Source organism: Pagrus major, chromosome 6 (assembly GCF_040436345.1).
Source record: "Pagrus major chromosome 6, Pma_NU_1.0".
Taxonomy (NCBI): domain Eukaryota; kingdom Metazoa; phylum Chordata; class Actinopteri; order Spariformes; family Sparidae; genus Pagrus; species Pagrus major.
Genome location: NC_133220.1, coordinates 17,792,463 through 17,815,285, shown reverse-complemented (window position 1 = coordinate 17,815,285; position 22,823 = coordinate 17,792,463). Strand labels below are relative to the sequence as shown.

At 39.5% G+C, this 22,823-nt stretch overlaps 1 protein-coding gene across 1 annotated transcript in view; it reads right to left on the bottom strand.

The window, feature by feature from the left end:
- The window catches only part of ca16b (carbonic anhydrase XVI b), a 108,827-nt gene extending 86,250 nt beyond the window's left edge, over nt 1-22,577 (bottom strand). Inside the window, exon 1 of the mRNA XM_073468820.1 lies at nt 21,846-22,577. Within this exon, the coding sequence (XP_073324921.1) occupies nt 21,846-21,930 (85 nt within the window). The 5' untranslated portion in view covers nt 21,931-22,577. The remainder of the gene's footprint in view (nt 1-21,845) is intronic.
- Between the last annotated feature and the right edge of the window lie 246 nt (nt 22,578-22,823).

Below are 22,823 nucleotides of genomic sequence, written 5' to 3'. Positions count from 1 at the left end.
ATTTAGATTTACTGGAGTTTTTTTTGTACAACTGGTTACACATTGTACTTAATACTGTGTTCACCGTTTTAAATCTTTTCACACGGTTGCTCTTAAGAACATGCAGCTTGGTAAAACAGTTATTATCACATCCAAAGTGCACAAAAAAACACCAGGACAGTCTGTTCATGAGTTCATTGTGACACAATATTAGCACAAGAACACCGACAACACAACCACTTAAAAACACTTACAGGCTGCAGTACATAAAACTAAAATAACCTGATGAAGGTCTTTTGCACCGAAACGTTGTTGACATGTTTTTCTGATTGCAAGTGAGGTGGAAGGTGTGAGGGAGTTAAAACTGTAGTACTCATTTATTTCTTTTAAAATAAATAATGTTCATATACACTAGTGCTAGCAAAAAGGTCAAATGTGTCACAACATACTTCATAAATGCAGCATTGTTACAGATACTCCAGCCGATAAAGGAACATTGTCTGGTACAAACCCCAGCAAAAAATCACATCAACATTTTTCCATTTTTTTCAGTGAAAATTAAATGCAAAAATGATCATCCCCATTAAAATCATGACTCATACCGCAATCGCATTATCTGTCAAAATAATCGCACACTCAGCCCTACTACATGGGATTATCTACCAATATAGATACAGATTTTGTTTGGTTTATGGACTTTCCCACAAGATTAACAGGTCTAAAAATCTACATTCTGTTATTATATACACACAGCAACCATGGCAAGTGCTGTCCAATGAGGTAAAGGTAACAACAGCAGAGCTCCCTGGACTCACTGAAGCCGTCCACCTTTACATAGCGAGTTGTATCGGCTTGTTCAGCATCTGCACACATCAAATACAAACACGCACGTACTCACACACATCTCCAGCCACTTAAGACGAGCTCAGCTCTTACTAATAGTTGCATCATTACCGGGGATTAATTAAAGTAAGCACTACATCAAGCCAAGTCTTTCATTGCACTTAAAGTCAGCGCACTGCTGTCTCCAAAAATTCATCTCCGCTATGGTATGAGCCACTTATAGTGTTTTCCAAATCAAATTCATTGCTAGGAGGGAGGTCACAGAGTCTACACGGGTGAAGTCAGAAATAAATAGCTGCTCTGTTATCGTCACGTGTATCAATTCACTGCGGGGAAACACGGGTTAACAGAAAGCGTGAAAACAGAAAGAGAGGGTGTCTCTGTGGCTGAGACTTGGAGCATATTTGGAGGCAGGTTGTGAGACAGGAGGGCTACACCGTCTTTGATCAGAGAGCATAGGAGACAGCACCATGTCAACAGTTTACACTCATCCATGTCAGCCGTCCCCTGTGGGCAGAAGGATTAAAGCCACAGCATCTCTGATAGAGCCGAGCAGACAACGCAGGCTGTGCTGGGCCTGAAGGGGGAGGCTGAGGAGAGCCTACACTCCAACCTTCATAAATCTTCAATCAAGAAAACACCAGTGAATAGCCTTTATGTGGGTTAACCGGTTATCTGAATGAGATGTTCTATACGCAGACATATATTTTTACATTTAAGCATTGAGGAATGTTGCCTCATTTTCCACATCCGAGTATGTTTTCAGGGAGCTCAAAGGAAATAAAAGGCTTCAAAAAGCACCTAGAGAAAGAACAACACCTTGTACAATGTCTGGGCATACAAAACCATTTTCCCTTTTTTCATTGCCCTGAGGGCAGTTAAATCATCTACACCACCATTAAGCCCTGCTATTTGTTCCATAATATCACACTCAACAACAAGCCTAGAACCCCTGAGAGCCCTTGAAAAACAGCAGCCTAACAACAACCACAGGAGCGTTTAACTTGCGTTAGTCATCGGGGGGCCGCAGTTGAAATATCAATCTCACCGCCAGTGGAAGCATCAGGTACGTGAAGGACGGCCGGCCTGGCACATCCATGTCACAAGGAGGATTATTTAGGGATGGATTATGCTATCACATGCATCCTGGGTTGCACTGTCCATGTAATTTGGGTAAACAAAGAGTGGCAGAGTGATGAAGTGTGCAAGGAGGTGAATTTTCCTGTCTATAACACATGTAAATTATACATGATGTGCTGTTGTTAAGGTGTTTTTCGAGCTCACAATTGCTAGGGACAGGAGATATCTTTCTACAGTTTGCATAATCACTCCGATTCCAGATTCATTAAGCATGACATGAGACCAAAAATACATCATATCAAATAAATAAATAGAAATATTTTTAGATTGCTCTCTTAATTGTGTGGTACCACTTTTTGAAAGAAAATCCATGCAGGCATTACAATGTAAATCAACATCTGAAAATTCTTTACACTGAAATAGTGTCAGTGCTTAGCCTATTATCAATACACAGAAACAGAGTCAGGTGCGATAACAATTTGAATCCACTTACAAATGCGATTCATACTGAAGTGACAGCTCTCACCGCACAGGAAAAATAAGTATTGTATGCCGATAGGTGTCTAATGTCTAATAAAACACTGAAAATGGAAAATAGAACAAGAGAAATAAAACATAAAAGTAGATGAATACAGCTGGGTTTTTTTTTTTCAAGGTTAAATAGAGTAGATGGTTATAATGCCCAGTTTCTTGTTCACTTATATGCAATAACTACTAAAAAAAATTCAATTAAGAATAATTCCCCTCAAAAACAAGGACTCATCAATTAATCTATTACCTTTAACAATCTTCTGACAACATTTGGCTTGAAAGGAGAACGATGTCAATATTGTATTTTGTTATTAACAAATCCCATGAAAAGACCAAACCAATAACGCATTAGCCTGTCTCTCAGTGCTTTCAGACTCTCACTCCTAAAGAAAGAAATGTTTAAAGTCAGGTCACGAATGTACACTTCCATTTCAAAAAAAACAGCTGGGCACTGTTGTTTTTAGCAAACATTGCTCGACAACAGCAGTAAACAGTGCTTTGGACTATTTTCAGCCACAAGCGTTAGCGTGTAATTACTCCAGCAGGATGGTGTGTGTGTGGGACCGACTCAATACAAACTACAAAGCCTGTGTTAATGGTAATGAAGGGAAATGTCACAAAGGAACAATAGTGTGGCTCATTGATGTGTTGTTTTTAAACGTGTTTGGACAAAAATTGAGATTTATGGCACAGAGGAATGAGCTATATCAGACTGTGGATCAATTCATTGTTGGTTTTGGTGTTGTCATGGGATGTGTTGACCCTCAGGAAAATATTGATTATCAACAGATGTATTCTTTAAGAGCAAAGGAATGTTCATAGTATTCTGCTGTGTTTTTATACACACCTTTATATCCTATTTAAAGCAACATTATGCAACTAGTCTACCTTAAAACAATAGCTTCAAAATAATTTCATGGTACAGTGTCTTGTGATAGGGTGAATGATGTCTCTGTCTCAGCCACTCCAGCCCCCATCACTTGTTTCTGCACTATGTAACTTCAGTGAGAGGGTACGATCACAGTGTTACATATGTGTTTACTTCAAGTTTTCAACACTTAACATTGTTATGATGTAATGAGTTCTGTGTGTAGTTAGTGTGGGAGAGCAGTTAGCACCTACATTATGTCTGACAAATTGTTGCAGACCTGGGATTTGCATTTACGACAGTGGTGTTGCACTCAGAAACTGAGGGGGGGTTGGGGGGGGTTGATAATGTTGATTTAACTGGGAACTATTTGTGAAAGCAGAACAGCTCAAATCCCAATTAGCCTAACAGGACTGGTGTTACTTTTTTTTTGCCAAAAAGCATTACCGTTGAGAAAAGTTTGGTTTATTTAATCATCAAGAGAATGTAACCTTAGCAAACTTGCAACAATATTTTATGTCTCCTCCTGACACTAATTCACTAGTCAACCAGATGGTAAAAAAAAAAAAAAAAAGTGAAAAATAACTCATCAACACTAAGATTCTGCATTTTAATTAACAAGCTCCATCACATTACCTTCAAAGGCTGAAATGAAGGCAACATGGCAAAACTAGGGTTTGAATAAAGTACATATTTTTCCAACAAGTCAGTGAGCGTTCACATTCTCCTTCAGGATCTGCCTGCTTTGCGTTCATACAGTTATATGTATGTGCAGCTATTGAAGGAGAGGGAAACACAACTCATTCACTCCCATTTTCCCAGCTTGTCCTTTAATTAGAGGGAGAGCGAAGGCATATCATTAAATGTACTAATTAGACAAACTACGCTCTAAACAACTTACATTATCCCGTCGTACTAAACAGAAGTGAGCTGCGTTTTTCACAGCATCATGAGTGTATAAAAGGGCAGACTCTTGATGCAAAATTGCTATGTATACAAGCAACAAATGTGTATACTGAGCGAGACAGCTGTTGTCTGGAAAATCTCATCTGCAATGCATGGAGTCAACTGTCAAACGTAAGGACATCTGCTTATCTTTCTGTTATGGTGAATTGCTAACACGTGTAATTATGACAAACACACCTTTCAAATGGGCTTGTTTTATTTCCAGGTCAAGTCAAAGAGTAAAACAAGCAAGTGGGTAAGCGGGGCTTGATCCTGAGAGCGCATGTGTTTCTCATTCCTCGGGAAGTGGGCGATGTGGCTAAGATATCCCCGGAAGTGTTTAAGTCACACCGTGGGACTTGGGAACATGAGAACTGCCAAGATCAGCCAAAGATTCGGCACAGAGGGACTCAGGCCTGAAACATCAAGCTCAGAAATAATAAAACAACAACTCAAATCCCAATGCAGATATTTAGGCCTACACAGCTAAAAGCAAACAAGCTGTTTCAGCAAACAGGGCGTCAGCACCCTCCGGCCAAAGAAATGTAGCCATATTACAGCAAAATTAAGCCCATTAGTCTAGAGATAAACATTGGTCCTTGACTGACTCAATGAAAAATTATATAACTAAAATAAAAAAATAAATAAAAATTGAATTCCCTTTTGAGGCATTTCTGCATGTATGAGCATGTCTGTGTGCATGTCAAGACCCATCTGGCTTTGTGCTCATCATGTTAATTGACAGGATGTGCTACTGCACATTCAACACCGTTGCAATGTTTTAGTCTAGCCTAAAACACAACTTTACAGTGAGCTATAGAGACAAGCAGAATAAGTGAAGTGACAGAAACTCAATCTTTTAAATAAGTTCAAAACTCCAAACAGACACGCACACACACACTTGTAGGCATTGTGCGATCCGGCCTTGGACCTCCCTTCCAAACAGAAAACATGTTTGTTTGTGTTTCATTAGGGAACTTGAGATACAAAGCGCGCAGAATAGGAGGAAGGGCAAAGGAGGCACACTCAACATTCTCATTATGCAACTCTTGCTCTGCAGTCTTTTTCCTCAAAACTTATCTGCTGAAAAGTGGATACGGCCATCTCATTATAATCAAATCCAAATGTGTCACCAACTCTCAACACACCCTTACTGCAGACACCCCTGCAGTTTTTCTGCCTCTTACACAAAAAGGCATTCTGTGAAGATTTGTATTATGTGTGCTCTAATATTACAGAAGTCAGGGGAGGTGATGAGGCCTGAGCAGTGCAATGCATCATGTGTTACACCGTTCTTCAACCTTTTACTACGAGGAATAAGTGAGAAACGCAGTACATCAAATGTCAGACTTTGATAGAGCATGTGGGCGAAAAGGTCTAGATGAAAGTCTCCAGTGTGTTCAGTCTTCCTTGAATAGAAAGAATAAAGAAAAGGGGAAAAAATACACATCCTGGCATTTATTCTGTATTCATAAGAAGCCAGTAAAGAGCTATTGTTCTATTGTCTGACCAAAACTGACTCTTTTATGAATTAAAACGGCATGACTTCCTGTAGAGAAGTCAATGATAAACATAGCCTCTCACATACAGGCTGAACCTACAGAAGAAGTCTGGGCAACATATTCATTTTATATTGATACTGTGATATTCCACTATATACCATCTTAGATTTTGGATAGAATTCTATCATGATATGGCACCGGTGTTGTCTTGCTGCAGTTCTAAAGACTGTGTTACAATAATGTGATGTCATTTTTTGAAATTACCAGACTGTTCTGCTTGTTCTAATTATTGCCTTTATCCACTTAGTCATTATATCCACATTACTGGTGATTATTTATTAAAAATCTCATTGTGTTAATATTTTGAGACGTTCTAATAGTCAATCCTACAATACTGTCGTAGTAATGATAATAGCTCTTTCAGTCAAAGATATAGTTGTAGTTGATTTTGTCACCCAGTTCTAGCATCTATGAAGTGCTTGTGGGAGATTTGTAAATATCAAGATATATGTTGTGGATCACGATATAGATGTAGATGTTCATGGTATGTTAAAAGTCAACTGTCATAACACAGTATACTGTTGCAACCCTACTCCTCAGAAATGATGAAATTATACAGTAAATCTAAATTGCGTCAATCTGCTATCGAGTGTGCTTCTAAGGTAATGCTGGTACAGTGAATTAAGTGCATTAAATAGCTGGCGCGCTCACTGATTGAGTGCATCAGGGGCTCTGATGAAAACCATTAACAAGATTAAACAAATTCAGGGCAAGTGAACTCTCTTACCACACCAGCTATAGCTTGTTCCCTTCACAGACTACAATAAACAATCCTGTGTCAAACGTGTCTCCACACACAGTGGCAGGACTGTACACAAGAGCTCTGACAGTGTCAGGAAAATTTACGGTGTAAAGTGAGGTTTTCAATTTTCAATATGTGGCAATTGGATCGCTTAAGTGCCAAGAGCTTATGAGGTCATTCCTCAGGACACGGTGTGCAGCCACGCATGAATTGTCTAGTTATTGATTCTGAAATAAATTTCACTGCCTCTGGTGGATACATTACACTCCTCGCACATTACTGGTGTTCATGAATAGTGATGGTAGATTACTGGTAATGTAAATGGGTGCATCTAACTCAACAGGTAGAGCGTGACACTGATACCGCCGGGCCAGTGCTTTGATCGCAGTTCGGGACAAACAGCCTGAAAATGAATATTGTCGCACCTTCAGTACGGTGATTTAGAGAAAAACATCCACAAAATGGCAGCTGTAAAATACCACTATAATAAAGCTGCAAACTCAAAAAAAAAAAAAAAAAAAATGTGGAGTCAAATATCTTTGGAAATGTGATTTTGTGGAAAACATCTGCCTGGGGTTGATGAAAAATACCTAACCCGCAGCTCACTGGCCAAATGACTCAGTGTTATCCATAAATAATACCACTGCTACCAGTAGGACTTAGTATGCATCACTCCCAAACAAGCTCCTCATGCCTGCCCGGGGCCATACAAACACTCAGCCCTCCTCCCTTCCTCTTTAAATGCTTTTTGATGTTGGACTCTAATCAATACTTGAAGGCTGAATTTAGAAACGATAAATAAAACCGTGGAGAGCTATGCACTTGATACCTCTGTAACAGCCTCTTAAGCAGCCTCACTAGTGTCCATACAGTTGACTCTAATATTTCTCAAGAACTTAACAAGAATCAACATGTAAATATAATTTTGTTCAAGTAATAAGAGAGTATAACACTAAACAGATCTGCTAGACGTTTCAACTTACATTTTACACAACAGGTCAAAAAAAAAAAATATGCTGAGTTTCTTATAATAACAATAAATGAAAAACTGACATTGTTTCATGCGACTGCTACAGCATGAATCAGATATCAGCAGTATGTTTACTGCATGCTGATTCCATGCTTCCCTTGGAGAAGTCTCAAATTACAGATTGTTTCTAACCTTTATTTTGTAATTAAATTTAAATGCACGGTAAATTGATATTTTTCTCGTGAGGGCAATCACACTGAAGCTGTAAGTATTCTTAGTATTCATGATGAATTCATTACCTACTGCCTGTTTTTAATGTCATTACATTGGCCCAAAAGTTCAAGGAAATGAAACAATTTCTCTCACACCAAGATACTGTCAGTCTCCTGCCGTTCCACTCATCCCCACTGTTAGTTTTTTTTTAAACTAGAATCACAGCATTTGTTTCCGACTGTTCAAACTGATTAATTTTGCTCTGAAGTGAATATGATAAAACATTTTCGAAGATGAGTTAAAAGAAAAAAAACAACTTATTATTACCAATAAAAGCTAGGTTTTGGGGTCTCAGATTTTTTTCCCTCAAAAAGTGTTAAAAATCCAGGCTTTGTACTGTTCAAATCGGAATATAAAGTAGCTCAGAGGGAAAGAGATGTAACACTTAAAATGATGCATAGGTACAGAGTTTCATCGCTGCAGTCCAAGACCATGCTCCCGCTGATTAACTTTAGAGGTAATGTGATGCAAGAAATCTATTGGCATGTCACAGTAAAATGGCCGCTAATTAGCCTAAAGGGATTACAAGACCATTACAGTACCCATCATCTATGCCAACATATAACTCATGACAAATGAGGACATCTGCTCAGACCACAGCTCCTCCACACTCACTTGTTTCGCCTTGCTTAGATACATACTGACTTGTGGTTGATAAACAGCAAACTCCATCAATAGACGCCCGCACAATTTCACATCAAAACTTACTGAAGCCACCTTGTGCACTGATTTCTTCACCTACATTCACCTCAAACGTGAGGCAAAACAAATCCAGGGCTAATAAACACGAGATCTAATACACACAAGAGCAGGAGCAAACAAAGCTTGAAAAAACAGCATTCAATTGAGCAGTGGTTGGCTGCGACTCAAGGTAATGATTCTAATCAAGCAGCAACAACACAGCTGAGTGCAACCTGCAAGTGCAATTAGCTGCAGTTTTCTTATGGCCCGATGCATGCTGGAAAATACGTCACTGTGTTTGTACCACATTTAACAGGGAAAATTAAGTGTTTAAGACACTTAACAAGCAAAATTGCATCTGATTCCATGCTATTCAAATGTCATGATGTGTTGTTCGTATGGATGTCTTTGGAAGTTTGGATGGGTGATGTGGCCTTATAATAATATTTTTATATTTAAGGAGGCATTGCAATGCACAACGTACATCTCAATACTTTGAAATCTCTTCAAAAGCACTTTGTGAATGCTTAGACTGGGTGACGAAAATCAGATGTTACAACAATTCTTACTTAATACCTTGATATCAATATTGCGTATATATTGCAGGGATGACTACTGGCCCTGGTAACTAGTAATGTTTAGTAATGTAGATATAATGAGTAGATTGGTATTGACAAGTGTTAAAACAAGTACAAAAGTCTGGTTTGTTCAGAAAAGTACATCATTTTACTGCAATGCAGCCTTTAACACCGGGAAATGGCAACATCAAAATCTAAGATGGAATATAGTCTACACTGCATTTTCGCATCACATTGTTGGGAAGCGGCTTCAAGTGCTTTATAAGCAAACCTTGGCATTGGCCCGAAATGAACATTTTTTTTTACATGACAGACCTATAAGATAATTAATTTACGTGCATGCTCAACTGACTCACACCGATCAGAGGTCACTCCAAGAAGAAAGATGTTGGGTTTATTTTCTTTTTCTAAAGACCCTTTATTTATTTGTTTGGGAAGAGGGTTAACTCAGGACAGATTTGAAAAACTTAAAATTGTAACATATGTAATTCTTTATCTTTTCTGCCGACCCCAAACCAAGGTCTTCAACTATTCCTTAAGAAACCAACACACAAATGCTATGGCCATGGGTTTTTCTACAGTCTATGGCTCTAAAGCAAGGCATTCCTTTATTTTTAAATCCACTGCATTCAAGACATATTCAGCTGCCTGTAAGATTCCAGAGGTGTCTTCTTTATCGTAGGAGAACTCACATTTAAACCCACGGTATGAAAAGAACATTAGTAACAGGAGTTGTTTTATCAGATATTACAAAGATTAGAGAGATAGTCGTTCTGCCCCCTCAAATTACTTGAAATCAGAAGGACATTTTCAGCATATGCCTAGATTGCTTTACCATTAGCAATAACAGTAAGGAATATAGTGCTAATTACCTGAGGTAATCTCTTGACCTATATTACTTCAACTTTGGTGAAATGAGACAGATAATCAAACACAAAGCCTACATTAACACACTTACAGAAACGTGTCCAGTCCTACATGGTTTCAGTCAGGAGTGAAGTGCCTTTTTCTTTTCATACTACAGTTCATGGGGTCTGACCTGACTACAGGTTAACTGAGTTGACTGATCATAACAGAGTAATTGTGAGGCTATTATGACACTCTTCAAATGATAGACACGATGGAATAAGTCTGTAAATCCTGACCTTTAAAAATAGGACAAGAGTTTCCTATAACCACGTCCAGGGCTGCAACTAAATGATTTTCATTCTAGAGTCATCTGCAAATATTTTTTTTTAAATTAGCTGATGACTCGCTATATAAAATATAAGAATACAGTTAGCAGCAGGTTACTACTCTGGTGATATACTGCCCCTATTCGTTGGGGGTATGAGTTTAATAGGTGGCCAATTCTTAGATATCGCATCTTTAATTGCCAACTTATTTATCTATCAATTGTTTCAGTCATTTTGCAATCAGAAATGTCAACCGTTTGCTGGTTTCAGCGTCTTTGATGCAAGGATTTTCTTTCTAATTTATCCTAGTAAATGAAGAGTCTTTGGATTTCTTCTTTTCGATAGATTTAACAATTAATAATAAATAATTGGCAAATAAATCAACAATGAAAATAACTGTTAGTTGCAGCCCTAAAGACAAAGAGCAAATATCAAATCCTGACATTTGAGAAGCTGCAAGCAGGATTTGCCTTTTTGGTTTAAAAAAAAAACAAAAACTACACAAATCAGTTATACAACCAGTCATCTTTAAACATAATAGGAATAATGGTTCAGAGTGAAGTGGTGAATCCTGCCAATGCTCAGCTGAATGTCCTCATCGCTGCCCTCTGAATCCTCTTTATCAAAAATAAAATACTTGCATCTCTCTATTGACGTGGCAATTATAATATTCATAGGCTTGAACACAAGATGAACTGTGTTTTTCCATCTCAAAGCAACAACTTCCATTTTATCAAGATGGCACTCTGTAATGTCACTAGCACCATTAAGCCCATTCAAAGCATTTAATTCTGAACATTACAGCAACACAGATGATTGTCTTGAGAACTGTGAGGCTGCTGAGTGGCTGCTAGCTCCCACCGCCTCACGCCGGCTGCTAAGTGTGGGGACAGATGATCTCTGGAATCCCTGAGTGATTTCTGGTTACCTGGGGATGGGTCTCCTCTGCTGTGGTAAACACTTGTGTTGTGAGGGTTAGATTAGCAGCGACAATAACACACAGCAGCTGTCACACCTTCAGCTCACACCAGACAGATAAGCAGGAATCTGTACAGCAGCGAGGCTTAAAATGACCTGAATCAACTGGAAGGTTGTTTTTTTTGTTCTTAAATCGTTCGATAAATTCAACTGTTGACTGTTCTTTTCACCGTCTGATAAACACAAGAGTTGTCTGTTTTGAGGAAGGGTAAAACAATGTCTTCCTGAAATATGAAAATGTCTCGAGGAAAAGGCCGTGGTATTCAAATCCCTTGTTAATTAGGGTTCCACAACCAGGAGGTTTTGAATGTTTGTGTTGAAGAACAGAAACATTTGCATTCCCCAAAGGGGAGCGTGTCAACAGGATCGATAGGGTAGTCTCCAAACTCCTGTTCAGCCTCCAAAAAAACTATCCAACTCAGCACATCTTCTCCCTTGGAATTCTCCGAAATTAACTAACACCAAATTCTCACACTAGCTGCCTCTGTCATTTTTTCAATACCACAGCTTCCTTTCAAACATCCAACAGCAGGCTTTCAGATACAATATATTAAGCACCTGGAAAAGGCCTAACACCACCTGAAATGCTTTGCAGTCTTTTTAGTTAAATAGCAGTGACCCCCCATTTCCACTGTTGTTTCAGAGCTTTTTCTTGAACGCTCCCTGAGAGACAGTGGAAGTGAAACAAACAGAACATCAATCTCATTCTAAACCCAAAGGAAAGAGCCTGAGGACTGATCTCTCAGGGTGTTAACTTAGGGAGGGGAAAAAAACACATTCGACAAGGAATTAATGAAATGGGTTTAGCACTGGAGTGGAAAAGTGGATATCAAGTCAGTGTTAAACTCACAGCCTGTCAAATTACGACTAATCTTTATTTACCACTTATGTCATCTTTTCATGATGAATGATCTGCTGTTAGCAAGTCTGATATTTACTATTAACTGTACAATTCTAGGCTGTCATATTTTTAAGTGTATATCCCAAAATAAACAGTGCATCATCAAACTATGATAAGATGTGTCAAAGCAACCTGCTTATCACATTTCCCCAATAATACACATTCCAGACAACCTTCAACAACCTTACTTACTACTATGTGCATGTCTTTCTAATTTGACTGGAAGCTTCTTAATTATCCCCAAGTCTCACACCCATTTGGAAAGACAGCAACATTTTAAGAAATCTTTTGGGTGTTAGACTAACGGTAGTGACAGCTGTTTTCTTCCCCTTTAGCAAAAAGACCCTTTCAGACTTCCTCCAGTCAAAACTTTTAAAAGGTAGAGGTTGATTATTCAGCAGTCTAATCTGAAAAGGGAGCTAAATTGGTTCTGTAAGCCATCGAAAACAGCCAAACTGGAAATCATAGGGCTGACACTTTTGATTAGAATGGCAGCTTACTTAAGAATAACTATTTTAAAGTAGACTGCTCAAATCGCACCTTATAAAAACTTTTATCTGATGTGCATTCAACTCTCCTGACAGACAGACGTAAACGGACACTGACAAAAATAAAGAATACTGATTTTGAATAATAATTGACAGCATTGATGTTTTTGGTCAGGATGGTATATGAAAAGAGGACAGTTATGCATTTCAAAGCACAGCAACCGTCTTCTATTGTTGGTGAATTTGCTATATTTTCTGTATTTGTTCGATTCATACCAATTTATATTTTAAGACTAAAAGGGCCATCCACACCAAGAACGAAAACTATAAAGTTAACTATAATGATGATAACGATGTGAGCATCAGACTGATGAAAGATATAGTTCTGTTAACGGTCGTGCCAATCATGTACTGCATGCTTGAGCTGTATGTATATTGATTACCTGTTACTGATGTATGTTGCACGGAGAAACGTGGAAAAAAAGAGGGATTTGTTTTTTACGAACGTCTTCAAAGATGAGAGGATGTAAGGTAATCCAACACTCTGTTACGAGAGTTGATGTCTTTTGAATTGAATTCATACATTCCTATGCTTTCCAGTTATCCTGGCTAGTAAAGACAAAACAAACTACAGAGACCCCATCAGCGCTAAAGACCATTTAGGCAGTATGTCTCAGGTAAACTGATGTTTTTTATGTGTAATTTGCAGCCTAATATACTGTATGTTATATAAGCATATAAGCAAATTGTTTGATAACCAAGAGTTATTATAGTAGACCATCTAAAACATTTTTTTCCTAAATGCCATCTATTAGCTTATAATACAAAGGAGGTAGGCCACAGTTGGGCACCAATGTTTCAAGCACTCCTACAACATTATCTTGGAGAAAAATGTCCCCAAAATCAAGCTAATTGATAGCCCTGTAATTTTGATTGGCTGTCAGTGTTTCTATCATTCAACAACTCGCTCTGAAAGTGATCCCAACAATATTGTTTGCCGCTTTCGTTGGTATTATAGTTGTGCAGTAGGACTCTACCATCTACTTCAGTTAGAATGATCTATAAACCAATATCTTTATAGTTATTGGAATTGTTATTGGTCTTGGTGTGGACTCCCCTTAAAGCCTGATAATAGCGTATCACAGATGTATCGGTGCTGGCACATATGTCAGCTTAGGGAACAAAGAAATTGGAGAATGGAAATTCAGAGACATGTTTGCAGTTACGTGAGAGCTCACTATGTAATAGCAGCTTGGCTTTGTACAAGTGTATTTTTTGTAAACTGTAAAATGCCCCCAGTCAGTACGAATCTTTGCATGAGATCATCTCATGTGTGGGTATATTTAGGTCAAATATTGATATCCCCCTCAAAAAATCCAATGTCCGTCAGATAACACGACAAAGCTTGAATAATCAATACGTTTGAAAGCAGCCCACTGACAAGGAACAATGCTGTTAAAGCTCCCAGTTGCATAACACAATACCCTTGGGTGTTTTTTTTTTGTGTGTGTGTTTTTTGGGAAAATGTGTGCAAAAACAACCAGTCAATGCCAAAGATCTGAGGACTGTCAGGTTTGCCTGGCATCGTTTCAGTTTCATTTAAGCATTCTGTAGCTGTTCCATTGGAACAAAACAGTTGTCTGTCCTGACAGTGAGAACTACTATTCACAGTGTACACCACTGTAGATGATGGGCTGGGTAATGACTCAATTTTTTAAAGACTGTGGTGACTGCATTCTGAACTAAAAGTGACCTAAATGCATAGTAACAGAATAACAATATCACTTACATATGCTGGAGCTCAGGCAGCTCCTCAAAATAACAAGAATATAATTTATGCAAATGTTAAAATTCAATTCATCACATGCAACCGGACTCTTTTTCAACAAGCTTATTTTGCATTCTGCGCAGCACCTTGAGCTTGATAAAACATGCACAGCCTATAATCCTATATCTTCAGTGATTGTCGCCATAATTCACGACAGGGTAAATGAGCCTCGTGGATGGGATAGCCTACTTTTGAATTTGTTTTTTCCTCGCCTCGGAAAAAGACAATCTTGAATGTAGCCCACCGAAAAAACAATGAGCACAAAGCAAACACATGCTCTGTTGACCCACAATAACACAATGCAGGAAGAAGGAGCCTGAAGGTTCCATTGTCTCCACCCTCCTCAGGACTGTGTTGACTGACAATTCAGCTGTAAGTACAGCTGACACAGTATCACATCGCGGCGAGATTGTTTAAGGGGAAAGAGGACGCAGCAACTGAAGGACATAGGACATTTATTGATATGGCCAAGTCCTTGAGTGCAGCAGTATATGTCCTTCAGTGACAGTGCCTTATTGCCTGGACATTAATCACTATTGTCATGAAGCACAGGAAATAAGTGCACTCTTTTCCCCAACAGCGTTTTTCCTCCCTTGTTTCAACTAGCCTGGTCGAATCCAGTTTGTGTGTGCGTGTGTGTTGTGTGTTGTGTGTTGTGTGCGTGATTTGGGTTGGATGTTGCTAGGACAGATGAAATGATTTGGAGTGAAGTGGCTGTGTGTCATTCTAAATGATTAAAATGCTACTGTGACCAGCTCGGAGTATCTTGGCTCAAAGACCGAGTGAACTCAACCATACACACCGAGTAATGAAGTGATGACTGATTGCCTTGATTAACATAAGTTACACAAATAAACAGTTTAATCACAATTAATGTCAAATTACTATAATTATCTTATGAAATAAAGCACTGTTCTCATAATGTTGAGCTCATAACTGAAATGTTACACTTGGATATTAATGCTCTCATCTCCAGACTGGACGTCCTCACCCGTAATGTCCACTGGTTGTTCCGGTTCAGTTGCGGCTTCTGGACATTGGTTGCTGCCAACGTTCACCAGATGTGTGAACGGTACATCTCAATGACATCTAAAATCTATTGAGGATTTATTAACTGTTTGTTATTGAGTGGATTTTTATGCACAGAGCTGCAACAATTAATCAATTAGTAGTTAGGATTAAATTAAACAGCAACTATTTTGATAACTGATTAAACAGTTTGAGCCATTTTTTAAGAAAAAGTCAAAATTCTCTGATTAAATGTGATTATTTTCTGGTTTCTTTACTCTTATATGACAGTAAACTGAATATCTTTGGGTTGTGGACAAAATAAGACATATGAGGATATCATTGTGGGCTTTGGGAAATATCGAATGAGATTTTTTACCATTTCATAAACCAAACAACTAATCAATTGACAGATTCATCAAAATGAAAATAATTATTAGTTGCAGCCCAACACACAACAAAACTAGCCTGTCTTTTTTATGACTCCCATAGCTGTAAAGCAGAACAAGACCTGATATTGTTTTCTTTATGCTACTATACACAATTCAGGATATAAAGACAAAGAAATAAAGTAAGACAGCATGCTGTAGTCCAGGAAATAAAGGAAGTTATCACATCAATCATGGATGAGCTGCTACCATGTATTTGAAAAGTTTGTGAAACAAAACGTGCCAGTGAGCATGGTTTCTGAAGAAAAAATTGCTTTAAGACGCACCACCTCTGAAATGCAATTTAAGTCATGACTGAGACGTGACAGAGCTGTGGCACAACTGCGAATCAATGCAGCCACATCCAGTGGACATGAGGGGTCAACCTTGTCACTTATCTGTTCGGCTGATGATTATAGCTTTTAAAAAAAAGCAAAATAATTGGTATTGATTCTCTTGTAACTTAATACAGTTGAAGAGCAGGGAGAAACAGGATGTAGGTGGAAGATGGAAGATTATATTCATACTGTTTGTGTATATCAATCCCTTTTTTTTTTTTTTTTGGTCTGCCTCTACTGTCCCTACCTGCCATGTCTTCTTACGCCCAGTCATAGTACTGATCGGAGATGCTGAAATGTCTTCAAACTGGCAGCCAGTTGGTCTCTGGAGGCTGTGTTTGGTCTCGTTCTGTTATCCAGCCGTGTTCACTTGGTGGCTGAGCCTGAGGTCGCTGTCCAGACTGACTCCACTCAGCTAATAGGGCCACATAGCTCCACGGCTAACTGATCTATTTGCTAACACCAGCTAGTCGCTCCAGCCAAAAGATCGCTACAGCAAAGAGTATAGCGCACAGCAATTGGCGGTTATGCAGCCCCTTATAGTTTTGGAGCTGCCTTCAAGTTCTGTTCATTTCTTAAACACCTTAAGACATATTAATAAAAGATCAGTTTCAGTTACAATCAGTATCTGGTCATTTGATTTTCATAATGCCGTTTGGGTTAGCACTACTGACCCATATTGTTATTCAGAAGAAGAGGAGGTGGTGTTATTACTCTAAAGACAAAGAAACAAGACAATACACTAAAAAACATTGTTGTGATATGTGAAGTTGTCTAGTTTGACAGTAGCTGAAATCCAAACTGAGTTTGATTCATATCCTCTGGCAGACACTTTTCTTTCATAACTTTGATTTCTTATGCAGTAGCTGCCAAAACAGTGCACTTTCATCATTTCCAGCATTATTTCATATTATGAAAATATACACTATCTCTTAAATCGATTTCTGAGGGCTGATGATGACTCTTCAGTGTCAGAGCACACAGCTATTTACATCTAGTGCGGAAAACCAGAACAAGTATGCCCTTGTTAAAAAGCTCAACACATGACCACACATTTTCACATGAATGGCTTCAGGGCCAAAAATCAGACATAAAATGCATTTTGAAAAAGTGACTAGATGCATCGTGAATTCAGAAAGTAACTCAAGGTTGCAAATGTTTATTTACATTTGCCTTGGCTGCACCAAGGAAATTTTACATTTTCTCAAACAGCATTTCCCATCAGTAAAGACATTCAGTTATAGTAAACCAAAAGAAAAAATCATCCACACACTACTATAAGAAATCTTATCAAAACTTAAATGATTTTTCAAGTGTTTGTGAGAGTTTGTCGATTTTTCTAAACTGCACTCTGTCTTAAAATAAAAATCTGTTTCTATTAACATTTAGCGCACTGTAACTGTCCTGCATTTATCATTATTATCTTTTTTTTTACTTTTCATCAAGAAAACTGCCTCAATGTAGTCTCGCAGGAAACTGTGAAAGAATAAAACAAGGTAGCCAATTTCACAGCCTATTTTCAGAGATTATATACACAGCAGATCAGTGTGAAGAACCCATGCTGGGGTGCTTTTCCCAAACAGCAACAGTGGTCACAGCTTAACCACCATAATGCAATATGAACAACACACTAAGTAACAACTGTTCTCATAAACCAGCCTACAGTCATCGCAGCTCAAACTGTTTTATCGATAACAAAATTGCATTGTTGTTTTAAAGTTTATCCAGTGTAATTAGACGAATAGATAAGCCAGTCATTAGATTTGAAAGCAATAAGCAAAAGGATGAGCATCACCAGCAAAAAGGATAAACAGCGAATTATCTGCACGAGTGAAAAGTGATTACAGTTGCAATGTTTCCCCTTCGGACCATTTAGTGGGTGGCACAGGCAGCTGGTGGAGAGACAACAGATAACAGTGTGCCGAGCCCAACCATGATCGAGACCGAGCATATGTTACTGATGCTATTTTTAAAACCTGGGGAAAGTTAGTTTTGAGATGTTCTGTCAGTACTGTGTGCATGTTCAACCAATTATCCCAAGAAGGTAGAGGAGGCCCTTGATGATAATGATGCTGTTGCCAACATCAGTGATGTCCGGACAGATGGCATCCTGCTGGCACAGCAGTACATCAGGACCTCATTAATAACATTAATGACATGTTTGCACACTCATATTCTAGTTGCAGTGGACAGTGATGGTGTTATTTGAAAAGGACAACACACACAAGCGAAAATGGCCATTATGTTTGTCAAAAAGTAATTTTCTTCAAGTTTCCCAAAATCATTGACGTCCTATTGCCAATGCTACCAATTATTCCCCAGCTGAATCACGACATTTTATGCCTTTATTCTTTTCCAGAGCTCTATTCACACAACGTGCAATTTTTTCCTCATTACTTAAGTGATGCAATCAGGAGAATTTCTATTATTAATGACAAGCTATGCTTCAAACGGCGCCTTCAGAGTTGCAGTTCCAACCACACAAGTTTAAAGCAAACATTTGTCTAAACTACAGCTTTCAACACAACTCCTGATATTCTTCTTACAGAATTTTTTATCTCCATATATTGTAGGGAGTGCCACTTTGAGGAAAAACATCAGAAAAGACATCTACGCAAGTGAGAAAAAAACATGCAAGCTTTTCAAAATATTAAATTATCATGAAAATCAGACCAATTTTATCGACAGCTATGCCTTTTTATCTGGTATGCATAGATTGCAGACCGAAAATAATCCTCCTCCCTTTGAAATCTTTTATATTCACATTAATTGAAGCACCCGTTAAGTTACGCTGTCTATGATGCAGAAAAAAACGGTAGATTAATACAGTTACGTGACAGTGTACAAGCAGCTAAATTGGATTTGTCCTTCACCACTTTCTTGCTGGTCTACCAGTCAGAGTGTATTGCCTTTCCGCTGCGTGTCAGAGGTCTGGTGAGACATGCCATGTGAGAAAACTCTGCTGTGTTAGGGGCTTGGAAGGCTACTAGTCAATAAAGCTGCAAAACTAAGGACGTGGAGCATGGAAGTGGGGGATTTTTGGGGCAGAAGGGGGGTGACTCAGAGAGGAACCATTCTCCTGTGTTACATCACTGCTGCTTCACTATGGGGGATGACTGGTGCCACAGAGTGAAAACGTAAAACATACTTGGGATGCACACAAACTATAAATGTAACACCACAATCTCACATAACATAATTAAACATATAGCTGATTAGACAACATTGATGTAACTACTGTTTATTATTCTTTAATTATTATCTGCCAATATTAATTAATCACAGATTTATCTTTAAGCGTGTATGTTGTCTGACAAGTAATACGAATTTTCAAGGTAGAAAAACTTCAAAGTGCTGGTTGGGCTGTATATCAAAACAATAAAAACTGGACCTTTGGAGTTGCTGGGAAAATTTTATTGATTCAACAGAATACCACACAAAAATCTGGTCAACATCAAAGAATACATCGTGGGATGGATGCAAGATCCTGAAAGACTGAAAAAGCTGGCCGTTTCTAAACAATATATGAGAACTATTGGACTATACAGTAACAGAGGCACTTCGTTATTCTGAGTTCCTGTTAAAAAGTCACCTGTTCTCCATTACCTTTTATCCTCTAAACTAATTGCCATTAGACCTTCTTAAGGCTATTGTACATACGGTATCCTGCTTTTTGTCACTTCCTTACTCTTCACAACAGTGTGCCAGAGTGTATTTCCCCATTGTTTGAATGAATTGTTTTGTACCAACCTACCTAGAGCTGAATCCAACCTCAAACCTTTCTCAACCTGTCATATTGGTGATGCTTAACCTTGACCCAACCTTAACCCCTACTCCATCCAGTTATGTTAACCCAAAATCAGGAGGATTTGACACAAAACCAGTGTGGCACCATATTTTGTAACCTGACTGAAATTTCATCTATTTTTCTAATATTTTAGAGGCAGACTGATGCCGGATTTTTTTGTGAGAAGTAAATAAGTCTGATATTGACACGTCGGACAATATTCTTATACAGAATGCAAAATTAACTTTTGTGTCCATGGGCCATATGGCTTTTTCTTTAACCAGCCAAATTTGACCAGCTAATGACTCCAACGCTACATAACATATTCAGGTCATTTCTAGGGTTGAGGGGACGGTTCACCCCAAGGTCAAAAAAACATGTTTTTACCCTTGCCTGTAATGCTTTGTTTTTTCTTTTTCTTTTTTGCATTTGTCACCAGCATTTGGCTAATTTGGGGCTGGGGCTAATTTTGAGCCTTGTATCTCTGCACTGATCCCTCACATATGACACATTCATTAGTCCGATTATCGGGGCCAATATTCAGCATTTTCCATTAGTGGTATCGATGATGATTTATCTGTCATATTGCCAGTAAAATAAACAAATTTAAAAATGTGCTACATTAGTTCTAATACAACAATATATGCCTGGTAATATGTCACTATTAACAGCCTATCCACCCTGAATGATCTGAATCTGCAAAGTAACACGTAACCAAATATATCGAATAAATGTAGTGGAGAGGACGTGTAAAGTAGCAGAAAATGGAAATACTCAAGTAAAGTACCTGAAAATTGTACTTAAAACCAGTTCTTGAGTAAACTGTACTTAGGATTATTCCATCACTGCTTGATTGGAAATTTTGACACAAAGATTTTCATCTTCGCTGCAAATGAATATCGGTTTTCAGTCCCCATCATTTCCAATAAATCAGTATCGGCCCTCTAAAAAGCCAAATCGATCGACCCCTATTCAGTCTGGATTGCGCTTGACCGACACTTCACATGTTAATACCCAAATCAACCCATCAATCTCCTTTAATCCTCAAAAACCTCTAGTGGAGGCAGAATCCCATGGGTCACAAATGTCGCTGGTAGCGGGGTGGCCGATTATCGGGGATTTGTGCACCGGTGGCATTAAACGCCTCTCATACAGGCACAACCATCCACGGACCAACAGCGCTAACTATCGCCCTCATTCTCGTTTCTACCTACACACATGACAGCAAGCAAACAAAGATTATACCTCCACATAAACCCGGACTACACACCCATAGGCTGTAATTAAAACTTCTGAGCACAGCAGCAAAACTACACGTCTAACGAACAACCCTGGTAATTCAGGAGGCAAAGTGAATACTAAGTCAACCAACAGCACAGATCGTATATGAGAGCGGTGCCTACATCTCCTGAGATCGATGGATTTTGAGACACCGTGTATGTTTGTGTGTGTGTGTGTGTGTGTGTGAACAGCCTACAGAGTGTTACACATCGTCAGGGTCAAACAAGAGTTGCAGGACTAAATAAATGTCCAGCCTAATGTTGAAGCAGGGAGGGGAGGGGAGGGGGGGGGGGGGGGGGGGGGCAGTTTGCGCCATAGTCCCGCTGCCTAATCAATAACACGCACACAAATCACGGAGGCTAAACGTCTGAGCGGTAACGTAACCCGGCTCGGCCCTGTTACCGTTAGACGAACCCGGGCTAAACGTCGCCTCTGTGTAGGAAAAAAAACAAAAACAAAAATCGACAGCAGAAAGTCGCTTTTCTCCCCCCTCTCGGTTATAAAACACCAATTCAACACCGTGCACGCTCTGGAGTTGCGGGCTACACATTTAGCTAACCCGTGTTGCGTTCAGTACTCACCGGGGTGACAGTCTTTGTGTTTGGGCAAGGTTAAAAACATTAAGGATAAAATCCACCAGCAACTCGGTCCCCGTATTCTCCGCATGTTAGACCACTCATCGAGAGTTAAACGAGAAGGCAACGGGTGACAAAGTTTCTCAGTCTTTTTTCTCTTTCCTTCTTCTTCTTCTTGTTTCTCCTCCTCTTTAGAAAATCGCACACACACGACCGAAGCTGAGAGCGAAGTTGGCACGGCGGCCACGACGGCAGGAGAGCATCAAAGTACAGCCGCCGCTGCTGCTGCTGCTGCTGCTGCTGGTGGTGGTGGTCGGTGCAGGCGACACAGTCACTGCCGTTTAAAAAGACACATTTCCTCGCCTCCGGTCCGAGCAGAGCTGGGGGGTGGTGGTGGTGGTGGTGGTGGTAGGAGGGGGGGAAGCTGCTTTCAGCTCCGAGGAATAAAACGCTGCGCACGCCACAGCTGTGAGAAAACAGTTGGAAATCTCTGTGACTCCGCGGTGCCTGTAGCGGGGCTTCCAGACAGCGACATTCCCGAAGTGTGGAAGAAGAAGAAGAAGAAGAAGGGGGAGGTGGTGGAGGGGAGGTCAATCGGCGATCGATCGCTGTCTTCAACTACAAGGAAAAGTGGTCGAATATCATTGATTACACGTGGTGGTTATTAAGTGATTGTCCGCGGCGTCAGCGTGACGAAGGGCAGCGCGCAACGCGGAGAAAAGTGGCGCTGGGAAAAAATGTCCCATTCTCCCATCCAGGAAGTAGACTAGCGGTCAGGCGTGCATGGATATCTGGCTTGCTGGTCCCATCCTACCGGACAGGCTGCGTGTGAGAGGGAGCCAGCGCGGGGCGGGAGCAGCGGAGCGGAGGGGAGGGGAGGGGGAGGAGAGGGGAGGCGGTTCTTGGATTTGCTGAATGCAAAATGACTCGGAACGGACCCAGAGGCTTGCTTTCCGTCCACCGTGCTATCATGAGGAAGACTCC